The sequence below is a fragment of the Tachypleus tridentatus genome, chromosome 7 (assembly GCF_004210375.1).
Source record: "Tachypleus tridentatus isolate NWPU-2018 chromosome 7, ASM421037v1, whole genome shotgun sequence".
Taxonomy (NCBI): Eukaryota; Metazoa; Arthropoda; class Merostomata; order Xiphosura; family Limulidae; genus Tachypleus; species Tachypleus tridentatus.
In genome coordinates, this window is record NC_134831.1 from 153,323,226 (window position 1) to 153,336,037 (window position 12,812).

Here is a 12,812-nt window from a genome sequence, read left to right on the forward strand (position 1 = left end):
TATTTTCATTCTTATAATATTTGTTTAATCTAGGTTTGGAATTTTCTTTTTAAAATCTCTACAATATGTATATGTGTATCTAGTTGAATAACAGTCAGACTTCATAATTCATTATTATTTGCTCTCATGTTGTTATACATTTTAATCACTGAATTTTATGTTATGATTTTAATGAATCTATAGGGAGTTTATTTTTGTTGCTCTGATGATCTGCTTGTATGTTACAGCTGGGGTCGTTGGGAAGAATGTCTAGCTTTAGGTCAGTTCAAGAGGAGTTTGCTAAAAAAAGATGTACAAGACATCTCAAGGATAATTGTAAGCTAATATAATTATGCCTTTATTTGGAAATGTAAGAAGTTTGATACTGCTCAATGTAACTTAACATTAACAAATTTTAAATATTAAATTATCAAAAAATTCATTACACAGAACAACTTCTTGTAAGACCATGTATAATTGAAATAAGGTAAAGGGAAACAGGATCATGAATTTTAAATATTCATTTTGGAGGATTCTGATATTTAATTTCAACACTAAGGTGTTTACGGTTAGCATAAATACCTTTAATCAGAATAAAAAACAGTAAATAATTTTTTTTGTTTGGAACATACTGGTGATAAGTGTTTTTATAATTAGTATGTTTTCGTAAAAAAAAGTGTTTGTCAGAGTAAAATCTCTTCCTCAAAATCTACTTTGATATCTGTAACTTATAAGAAAGAACTGTGTTTAACAGAATTTTTTCAAAGGAATATATCTTATTGTTGTATATAACTTCACATTTGTCTTGTACATCTTTTAAGTAATTATTTGAATTAAGATAGTATTATTGTTAAAGCAGTCATATCTTGCAAAAACTTGAAGTAAGTGCATTAAATTTTGGAATAAGTTTGTGTTTTAAACTATTTAATAATATTTTCTTTTAATAGTGTCTTTTGAAATATTGTTTCTGCTTTAACGTAGATTGTTTGGGTACTGTAGCTTCTTTTCTGTCTCCAACACTACCGTGGAGATGAGAACATCAAAGGGTTCATCTTGGATTTGATCACGTCAACAGAGGATGATGAGACCAGGATTAACAAAAATCATTCTGGTAGGGTAAAAAAATGTTTCAACCTATACTGTGGCTTTAGGAGCCTTTGATTTAGGCAAACATTTTTATCAGTATAGTGTGGTAGACATATTGTTATACATCCTTATTTACTTTTGGTTATAAGTTCCAAAAAGTTATTATGATTGCTCAATTCTGAGCTGTTGCTATACACAAGACCAGAAATAAAAAGTAGTGCCATTAATATATTCAAAATTTTATTGGTTAACAAAAATAAGCTGTTAACTTGTGACTGATGCATGCACTTCAGGTTTTGAACATGTTCAAATGAAATTTGAATGATCTATGTCTTATTTCTGATGGAGAAAGATTGGAGAAATGACTAGAAATAAGTTTGTTGTTAGCAGGAAACCACAGGTGGTAAAATTCAACTGAAAGAATTTGTTTAAAAGGTAATTTATCTGGAAAACTGAATGCATAATATTCAGTGAGCTTTATAAATTTTGCTTTTTGGGTTTCCTCAGCAATTTTGTCACATGGAACTACTAAAAGGCTCATTTAACTGTAAAATGACTAATCATTTTTGGTTAATGTACTTCAAAACTTAATTGCAGTTAGATATATATAAAAAATATGGGAGAATACACCAGAGTGCTTCTAGTTTTTTTAATTGTTTTTGAGGCAGCATGCTTTTGGACCCCTCTAGCATTTAATGAAATTATGATAAACAAAATGCATGTCAACAATATGAAATAGATAACTTTCAATTACAGTAATATTAAAGTCAGGTATGCAGTCTTTTTGACACTGCCATTTCTACATCATTTCAAAATTACAAAATGTTTTTTATTACTGGTATTTGTTATGCATGAACTATTCAGAGAGGAAGTTTAAAGAGTTATTACAGTGTATTTGAAAGCAGTATTTGGAATTTTTATTACTATTTTTAATGTTCTTTTTTAATACTAAAGTATTATATTATGATTAAGAAAGTTAGTACATGATTTTAAAAAATTCATATTTAGAAACTTTAAGTTATTTATTTAGACAAAACTAGCAGTGCTTGAAATTTGAGGAGGTGTTGGATAAAAACTACAGGAAGTGTTCACATAGCTGTTTATGTTTAATTTCTAATGGCTGAATATTTGACATAAATTCTTACTTCTTATGACATTTTGGTGTGTAGTGATGTTTAATTTGCGTTTTGTACAATCTTCCAAAACTCCAAATGTATATGTAGCTGTTTAGCGAAATACCTTATTTGGTATTCTCATACAGTGATTCCTTCTGTATGCACTAATTTTTTTGCATGGCACAAGCCTCTCACTCCCACTCATCTCCCGATTCACAAAGTTTAACTGATTCTTGTATGCAAGTTATCATATGACAAACCTCCACCAGTAATAGTGCCACACACTTATGTGACTTGCATGTCTTACTCTATGCTATTCTACTGAACTATCATTTCTCATTTGGCAGTGTTCATGTTTGGATGTTTGGTTTGTTCTGTCTTAAATTTTTTTTGTATCAATTTGTTTCTCTAAGTTTACTATTTGTTATACAACAGTGATGTTTGTAACTTATCCCAGAGTGGAATTATTTTATATTTCTACACACTAATGTAACTTTATTCTTCAATTTTTTCTACTTTTTAATTCTTTTTGCTAATATGGTTGTGTTTGGTTATTCATTTGAATTATGAATTATTTGTTATCATTTTGGTGATTATATCTTCTATCAGTACATTTACATAGGCTTGACTAGGGAATTAACTTCTTTACTTCATCAAGAGATTGATCATCCAGTAAGCTAACCATGATTTGAGTTTGAGGGCTTACACATTTTGAAATACAGTATGTCATCTGTAGAAGGTTAAGGTATTATACTATTATGTTTTTTGAATATTTTACTGTTAATATTATTATCTATCGTTATTTGAGTTCACCAACATAAGTAGTTAGATTGGTCAATACTCATAGTCATGTTTTGGTTTGAATTTAGAGCTTAGTTATATTCTTTGTCCAATAATGTTAGATTAAGCTTAACATAGGTCTTTGTTGTTTTAGGATTGCCTGTAATTCATCCTACTGGTATATCATATATTAGTTAATTATAATCTTTTTTCTTCGAAACATCATATCTGTTATTATCAGTGCTAACTTAATTTTATAACATAACTTCTATTTCATGTTCATTATTATTTGTCTTTTACATTTCTGTATATTAACTTTGTTTGTGTGAATCCCTGAAGATGTTGTATGCACAGACATCTTCTCTTAATAGTGTATGTTGAGTTAGGGTCTTCAGATTACAGCTTAGTTATGTACTTTGTCCTGTACAGTTGAATTCAGTGTGCGATTGTAGCTATGTATATATGAGTGGAAATAAGGTACCTTATTGGAAGTTATAATTTTCATTCACTGAAAATGTATTTCAGACAGGTATATACTTCCACTAACATTTTCCACCTTTCCTCCCTACTGTCATCTGGTGCTTATATTTCTCCTTAAACCCAAAGTGATTGTTAAGTAGAATAACATAGAGGCAGTCACATAAGTCATGCATATGTGTGTATGTGTGTGGTACTACTATTTGTGGAGGTTTGTCACCTGATAATTTGTATGTGAGATTAATGGTGCATGGGAGTGAAAGGCATGTCGCATGCAAAAAAGTTTGCAAATAGAGGGCAGCACTGAAAAAAAAATATATATATGTGAGGGAAGTAAGTACCTGTCAGAAATACATTTTCAGTGTAGGAAAATTATAAACATTGGTGAAATTATCAGGTATAATTATTTTATTTTTTTGAGGTAATTTTTGAAGAAAGATTAGAAAAGACTGGTATTTCATCCAGGCTTGAAGAATGTCAACAATTAGTAAAGTGACTTTTAATTTTAAAAGTTTCATTTGAGTATGGATTTGCTGTTAGAAGATTAAAACTGTTGGTAATAATTTGGTTACATTTATCAACAACTCTAAAGTATGTGATTTAGAAAGGAAGTCTGTTGCTATTTAGTACCTTTATATTGGTGTTGTTGTGAGAGATTTCTAGCAAGTTAAGTATCTAAATAGATAAATCCAATGTATTGTTAATAAACATATTCAATTTCTCTCTATTTGTGGTAAATTATTGTTGTTTTTTAATGTCTTATTAAAGTCACCCATACAAATTTAATACATTGTAAAGCAACTATAGTAAGTAAAAGTAACATTTCTAGTACTGCAAGCTGCTATAACACTTATTTTACAATTCTGAAAAAACATCTGTTAATAATTCTGATGTTAATTTCTTTTTTTCATAGCATCTGATTTGACAAAAACCTGTGTCAAATACCAATACATATTTTCACAAACATTAGCTAATATTTGATTATTTTGAGGGCAGGCTGAATGTTTTAATGGGATTTATATTATTTTCTTAATGGAGATGGGAAAAAAGGTAAGAAAGTCTTTTCACAATTCTTATTTTTAAAATTCATTGTGGTAAATGAATTTAGCATAGATTATGATGGTTACTAAGTGACATTTTTAATTTTTTGGTACCTAGAATGTTTTGCACTTAACTCTTTTTCACACCAAGAGTTCCAAATTTAATTTAAAAATTTTAAAAAATAATCTTAATATTGTTTTTACACACATTAACAAATTGTTTCAGAAATGAAATTTGTGCAATTAATGTTTTATTTCATTTTATACATAAACATATTTTAATGCACCTAAAATTTTAATTGGTCAAGCAGAGATTGAACTATAGGTTTTACATTAACCACCTACCTACCCAGTATGATGATATGAAGGAGTTTTAACTCTTATCAAGGTTAAGTTTAATATTTTAGGCCTGTAGAACAGTGTTCTTCTTTGTATGCAGCATCTTTAACTTCAAAGTTAATTTAATTGTAAAATAATGAAAGATCTGAAACAAAAAGAGTCATGTTTCTCCTTAAAAATTCATACTATCATATAACAAGCTTCTTGTTAATTGTAAATTGCTAACAAATGACTAGTTTATGTTTTAATGAATTAAAACTAAGATTGTTACAAAATTAGAAATCTGTGTTTTTCCTTATTTACAAAACAGTTTTTTAAAATCTATATGTTCCTGGGCAAAATTGTTGGTATTTGCTTTGTTTAACATTTGTAGTAGCATATGTATTTTCAACATTTATTAAAAGTTAGTAAATGTGCACCTAACAGCTAGGTATCATATTAGGAAAACACGTACACTCAAAAAGTCAATTTAAGACAAAAGTGAAAAAAAAGACAACTATAACCTGAGCATCTTTAGCAGTTGTATCTTTCTTCATTAGGGGAAGCTACTAATAGCTGCTGAGATGATATAAAATTTACTCACTTTATGACACTATGAGTTATTTGGCATTGCTAAAATTTAGTTTTTTTTGAAATTCTGACAATTTCTTTGGAATAATTTACTTTTCAACCATTATCTCCAAGATTATGTGCAGTACTTCCAACTTTTAACATCATATTTTGTTACCCATCTTGAATTTTTTGCTAAGTAAATTTTTGTTTAACCCTTTCACAACAAGTAGGTCAGAGTGTGTATGTCACAACACGTTACTGGATTACATACAAAAATTAGTTAAACTACTTTATTATCAATGTATGTGATTAAACTCAGCATCAAAAGATAGTTAATAAATAAAAATTTAATATTATTGTGTCTGCAGAGAGAAATATTGTTTTCATATTGTATCTTCTTTTTACAAACACTTTTCATTTAACTGCAACTTTTTGGTAGACTGATTGGTAATTTAGTAGGGTTCTACCTCAGTCTAATACTTTCAGTCACATTTCTCACTTTTTCAATTTAGGCTTTTTTCAGGATTTTATGGTGGTCAAAGGGGAAACAACCAAAAAAGGTATATTTGTACTTCTGTGCAGTCATACTTATAGAATATATATTAATCAATTTACATGGGATTCCATACTAAGATACTTTTCAACAGGTACCACAGATTGAGAATAAATATGGTAGACTTCCCAATATTTAGTGAATATAACCATAATAATAAAAGCATAATTTTTTTTTTTGACAGTCATTCTGCCATATTTTGACTACTTTACATAGGTTTGGAACAAAGAAATTTTTTACACACCCAATACATATATGTATGAAAATGTGGGATTTGCCAATTTTCCATAATTGTAGAAGTGTCAAAAGGTTTAGTACATCCACAAGTATAGGATTTTTGATCAATTTCTGAGCCTTTGTTTGACCAACTTACCTGGACTCTGTCATAAAGATACCTTTTTTACCCCTCTCTCCATAGGCATTTTTTTTCTGTGTAAATGATAAGGTTCCCTTGGTATGGATTCCTGTGTGTCATGGTGAGGGGACCATGTCAGTTGACCAGGGTTAATTGATTGGTACTTGGTTGACCCTAGTTCAAGTGGACCAATATTGGAGCTTCTTAACATGTTGTTGACATTGTGTCTGATGCTGATGTTTGGGTATAGTGCTCATGAAACCCTAGCAATGCTGCAGTGTCCTTCTTTGGCATGTCTGTAGGTAAACGGCCTTGTTTTGAAGATTCTGAGCAGCAATCTTCAACATCTGTAATACCTGTACCTCATTTTCTGATATTACTTTCTCTTTCAGATAAACCTTTAGGGCAAATGTCTCCTTTTTTATTTGGAAGGGACAGTCAAAAAGCTACGTTTTGGGGAGATTGTGGTGGAAACATCCATTTCAAAACACACTGAATTCCTCTTGCATTTGAAGACCATTAGGGATATACCCATTGATGTTACTCCCCATGCTACTTTAAATTTATTGTGAGTTGTTATTGTTGAGAGATCCTTGCTGGCTTCTCCACCGAAGGAGTTTCTGCTGTGAAGTGTATCTCCACTTGCAAAGGTGGAATTATGATGCCAACGAATGTCCTAATTTTTACGTTTAAATCACCACGTCCACCTACCACCATCAAGGCAGGTTATCTAAATTGCATGGTACAACCATATATTCCAAACCCTCTAGATGTTTCCATTGTCAGCAGTTTAGTCACTCAAAGACATCATGTTGTGGTTCATTGACATGTGCTCATTGTGGTGGCAAGGACCATGATATCTGTGAGTGTGAAATGGACCCTCATTGTTTTGTCTCTAGCATTTCTTTGGGTTTATCTTCTTTATCCCTGAGTTGCAGAACAATTATTCATTTGCACCCTCAGTCACTGAAATCTTTATCTATTGACAGAGACCTGCCCATTCGACCCAGGGCAGAATCTGTGGAGGTTGATAGACCTCTTTCTACTAAAGAGAATAAAGAGAAAAGACATGGTTGAAAACAGAAGGGCTTTCTGCTCAGTTCTCCTCCATATAAATAAAAGTGACCACATTGATATAGTGGAACTGTTGAGGTTGCCATTCTAATTTAGATGACATCAAAACATTGGTTGATTCTTATTATCCTGTGTATCTTTTCTTACAGGAAATGTTTATGAAACCTGCTGGTATAGTCATCTTTTTGGCAGTTTTTTCTATACCACAGTGATAGGTTGTGTGATGGTTGAGTGCACTGAGGTGTGGCACTGCTGGTCGACCAGCACGTCTCCACTACATCTCTGCCATTTAATACACTCTCGGAGGCCATAGCCATCAGTGTTTTCTTGGGTTGTACTATCACTGTCTATTGTCTCTACCTGTCTCCTGGAGAAACCTATTATAAATTAGACCTTGATGCTCTTATTGAATAGTTCTCATCTATATTTTTAATTCTGGGGTACTTTAATGGACATAACTCTTCTGGGGAGGTGCTGATATTAAAGCGTATGCTCTTGGATCACAACCTTTCTTTTTTCAGTACTGGTGTTTTTACTCATTTTCATGCATGTAGTCAGTCTTTACTGCTATTTATTTCTCTGTCTGTTTCCCTTCACTTTTCCCTCTTTGACTTGACAGTGATTTACAGGGCAGTGATAATTTTCCTTTCAGTTTGAGAGAGACTGGTTGTGGTTGATGCCACCTAACATGCCTCCCTTGGTGGAAGGTGGACCAGACCAACTGGCCCTCTTTCACTGCTCTCTCGGAACTTGATCCTGCCATCATTTGTAAGCCATCGATAGATGACTGTGTGACAGCAGTAAGTTACTGTATTGTCCAAGCAGTTGCTCAATCTGTTCCTAAAATTTCAACTCTTTTTCCATGGTATCCTCATCTGTGGTGGTATCCTGGCTGACTTATGGCAAGGAAATCTCAAAAGCAAGCCTAGGATACTGTTTGCAGGTGGAGTCTTTCAGGGCTCTGTGTTGAGTGTCACACTTTTCATTATAAAGACTGATGCCATCAGTGGGGGAACCCACCTCCCCACACACACAGTTGCAAATGGTGTCTATGTCGACTTCCTTATCTCTTCTCAGTTATCAAGCTTGAGTTTTATTGAGCAGCAGCTACAGACTGTCCTCAATCATTCACTGAAGTGGATCACAGCAAACAGTTTTACCTTTTCTCACTCTAAAACCGTTTGCACAAACTTCTGCCACCAATGGAGTATTCAGCCCTTTCTTGAGGTTCTGTCTCAGAAAAGTTGGGCATTCCTGTGTTCTCCAAGGCAATGTTCTTGGGGCTTATAATGGACCGTAAGCTTTTATTCCACACATCAAGCAGCTATTTATCAAATATACAGGGGCACTTAACATCCTCTGTGTCTACTATTTTATCTCTTGGGTAGCAGATTAATGTTCTTTGCAAAAGACCTATCGTACCCTCATTTGATTAAAATTGGATTATGTGTCTCTGATTTATGGCTCTGCCAGGACCTCAGCCTTGGGGATGTTGGATCCTGCTCACCATCAGGGGCTTTGATTCTGCATAAGGGCATTCTGCACTTCTCAAGTCCAGAGTTTGTACACTGAGACTCATGAATCTCCTCCACATCTCTGCCATTTTACACTGTCTTTACTGTATGCTTGAATACTTTGATCCTTACCACAGCATCCCACCTGTAGTCGTGATTTCCTTTCTCAGTGGGCCATGGCTTTTCAGAAAAGATGGTGTACCATTGTTATTCCTTTTGGCCTTCATATCCAGGCACAGTTGGATGAATTGGGTCTGTCCTTGGATGACTATGTTGTATCCACTGGTTAGTCCATTCCTCAGTGACTTATTACCATTGCCAAATGTGATTGTTCTTTGAGTCATCTGAACAAGACGGATACTCTTGATTAGAAGTGCTGTCTTCTATTTGCCAAACATCTTTGGAATCATTCCCATTTATACAGATTGTTTGAAATCAGGTAACTCTGTGGGCTCTGCCATGGTTTGTTGTTATTCAGTGGTTCTATACAGAATCCACTCTACAGTTTCTGTGTTCACTGCCAAATTTTATACTATTTTTCACACCTTGGATCACATAGAAGCTATGTAGTACATGAACTGTACTATTTATACCAATTCACTTAGCTCTCTACTGGCCCTGGAATCACTTCATGTTAATTCTCACCCTGTTTTTGTTGATATTCAAAAATGATTGGCCCATTTCTCTTTATCATCTAATTCTATCCAGTTTTTCTGGATACCAGGCCACGTTGGTATTTGCAGAAACGAGCTCACTGATGCCATAACTAAGTCTGTCTGCTCTGGTGCTATTACTGCCGTGCCTCTTTCATACATGGACTATGGTCCTGTATTCAAGGCTCAGCTCTTCACCAGTTGGCAGTTGACTTGGAGTGCTCAACATGATAACAAACTTTTCCCGATGAAGCCTTCTGTTGCTCTATGGCTATCTTGCTTTCATAAGGATGAGAAGGAGGAGGTTTTCCTGGCAGGGGGTTATGCATCGGTCACAGTTTTTAATTCATTGTTTTCTTTTATCTGGGACTGATACACCAATGTGTGGCCTGTGTGACACTAAAGCTACGATAGCTCATATTTGACTTATCTTGCAGTCATTACAATTGTGAGCAATGGCAGTATTTTAGACTTTTTTTTTAACATAGGTTCACCCCTGATGTTGGACAGTGTGGTTGGCGATGGTGACACTGTCCACCTCACTAATGTTTTCAGATTTTTTAAAGGCTATTGGCATTTTTAACTCTATTTTATTTATGTTTTTACCAGTTGTTTAAAGTTTTACATTGATTCATTATTACGTTTTATAATGATTTTACTTTTATTTTATTTTTTACCAGTTGTTTGGCTCATATAGCCAACTAGCTTTGCACCAATAAATGTCAACCAAGTCACAAGGTTTTAGTGAGTTACATTCTATCTTAAATTAAACTACTACATTCTTTTCATGGTATACCAATAAATACAACATAAAATGTAATTAATAATTTATATTGTAATAGTATATAAGTATTAAGTTCTTACTATTTTAAGGCAGTATCACAAAAAGATATACAATTTCTTCTAGTGTAAAATGTAACATTTTTTTCTCTAGACATTCCCTCTTCTCTGATTTATTTATCACCCCTTCATTAAGTACAAATTTAATGTAAATTACACATTACAATATTGTAATCACTTAGGCAAAACATAATTCTCACAGGTGTCAATTGTCATTGATCACAGAGCCATCAAATAGATATTCATATCTCTCTTGTCACATCCACCTGTTACATTCTCTCTTTTTTGAAATGCCAGTCACTCCATCTGATATTATATGCTATATTATCTATAATCAGTAGAAAGCTGAAGTTTTTATGTCTCAAATAACTTATTACATTGTGTTGTTTTCTGTAAATATAATTTTTAATTTTGGTTTCAGTTCAAGCTTGCTTCCAATGCAAAACATGTTGGTGAGCATAGATGAAGTTTTAATGGTGTTTTTTGCATAGTTAGAAAGACAGAAACACTCTGATAGTTATGGGATTGTTCTTTGTATCTCAGAACTGCTGGTATGGGTATCAACACTTTTATTGATAAGCAGAGAACAATGTTTTGACCTTCCTAGGTTAACCTGAAGATGACCTAGGTAAGTTGAAATGTTGTTCTCTGCTTATCAGTAAAAGTTTTAATACCCATACCAGCCATTCTGAGATACACTTTTATTTCAAGTGGGTTTTCTTGTCATAAAGGATTGTTCTTTGGTACATTATTTAATTAAATAAAAAATGACTGAATGCATTACAACCATTAGTATTAAAAACTAGTATTAAAAAAATGTAGGTGTTCTTTCTTATTTTTCATGGACATTTTTTATTTATTATTTTAATAGTAGTCAAAATGTAAAGTAGAAAACGTTTTATGTTTGATAAGTTGAGATTAGATGAAAGAAGTAATAATAATAATATAACAAATTTTTTTCCCAAGGTATGTATGTTTATGAGTAGCTTGTTTGTAATATAATTTGATATTTTAATGTGAACTGCATGTTCTCCAACTGGATAACATCTTATAATAATGGCACAAATAGTAGTTTTATATCACATACAATTTGAAAACATTTTAGAAAGGAAAAAAGCAAATTTAGATTTATTTAGTTTGTTTTTTGGTGGTACAAGATCATTTAAATTTACCAACTTTATTGAGTTTAAGTAGAAATAATAACAGATAAACTTTTACTGACAGCAAACATCTGAAATTTACGTAGAAGGTTTTATAGATTAAACAATTAAAATTTGATATTTTTAAGAAGAAAAAGAGTTATTTAATTTTTTGTGGAAATTACTTTGTGCTTGGACTAGTTATAGAAATAGTATATATATTAATGGACCAATTTTTAGCACAATTACTAAAGACTTGTAATGGTTACTAAATGTGACATATTTTGTGAAGATATGCAAAATGTATTAAAAGTTATAACATGGGACTATATCATACAAAAATGATTGTAAGGTCAGTCAATTCATCTGACCTTGCAGGGAGATACTTGAAGGCCCCAAACACACATAATGACAATTTTGGAATTCTTATCTTTTGCTAAATTTTTAGCAATGAAAGCACAGTTTGGGGTTTTATGAACTGCTCAGCTGCATGTCAACCAATTTATGTGAGCTTTTGCATAAAGATTCCCTCTTTGAGTTCCCAAGCAGTAAAGTCTTCTGGAACAGTAGTAAGTCTACAGATTTACTATGCTAAAATCAGGGGTTTGATTCCCCTCAGTGGACACAGCATATAGTCCAGTGTAGTTTTGCTATAAGAAAAACAAACATAAATTCAAGCAATGAAATAAACAGTTTTCTATGTTTCTGTGATTTTAATGATTTTTATGGATTCAAAATTGTCCATGTTGAGATTGTATGCTGGACACATGTTGCAATTGTCTGTGACTTTTAGTGTCTTTAATATAAATTTTAAGTTTTTAATTGTACAAGGAATTATATAAAACATTCCCCCTAATTTGAGAATTGTCACATTTGCTTTTTGTATTTTCCTTCTTATCTAATTTATTTAACACATCTTCAAGAAGTACTAAATTTAATTTATGTTACTTATTATGATATAGATATTACATTAACAAAGCACAGTCTGCATATCCTTCAATCAACTTTGTTTACAGAGCCATAAACTAGAAAATCAGATCCACTTGCCAGGCTTATCTATGACATCCTTTCTTTCACAAATTATCAGTTATTGTCTCTGAGGATTTAGACTATATTGTTTACAACCAACAGAAAGCCAAAGATTTAATCTATTAAAGGACGTATTATATTATGTTGTTTTATGCATAGGATATTGTCTATTTTGTCTTCAGTTTGAAATTTTTTCTTATGAAAATGATATTGGCAAGATTGGCTGAATTTTTACAGTCTCTTATTGCTTAGTAAAGCCAGGATAGTTTTGATGATTATTGGACATT

At 32.3% G+C, this 12,812-nt stretch overlaps 1 protein-coding gene and 1 long non-coding RNA gene across 14 annotated transcripts in view; one reads left to right on the forward strand and one right to left on the reverse strand.

The window, feature by feature from the left end:
* LOC143256934 (uncharacterized) overlaps positions 1-12,812 on the reverse strand; it is a 496,333-nt gene that overhangs the window by 304,859 nt on the left and 178,662 nt on the right. The window lies entirely within an intron of this gene.
* Positions 1-12,812, forward strand: part of LOC143256929 (chromodomain-helicase-DNA-binding protein 7-like) — a 183,856-nt gene that overhangs the window by 79,811 nt on the left and 91,233 nt on the right. The window contains 2 exon segments of the mRNA XM_076514817.1: positions 228-315; positions 979-1,090. Of these exon segments, the coding sequence (XP_076370932.1) occupies positions 228-315; positions 979-1,090 (200 nt within the window).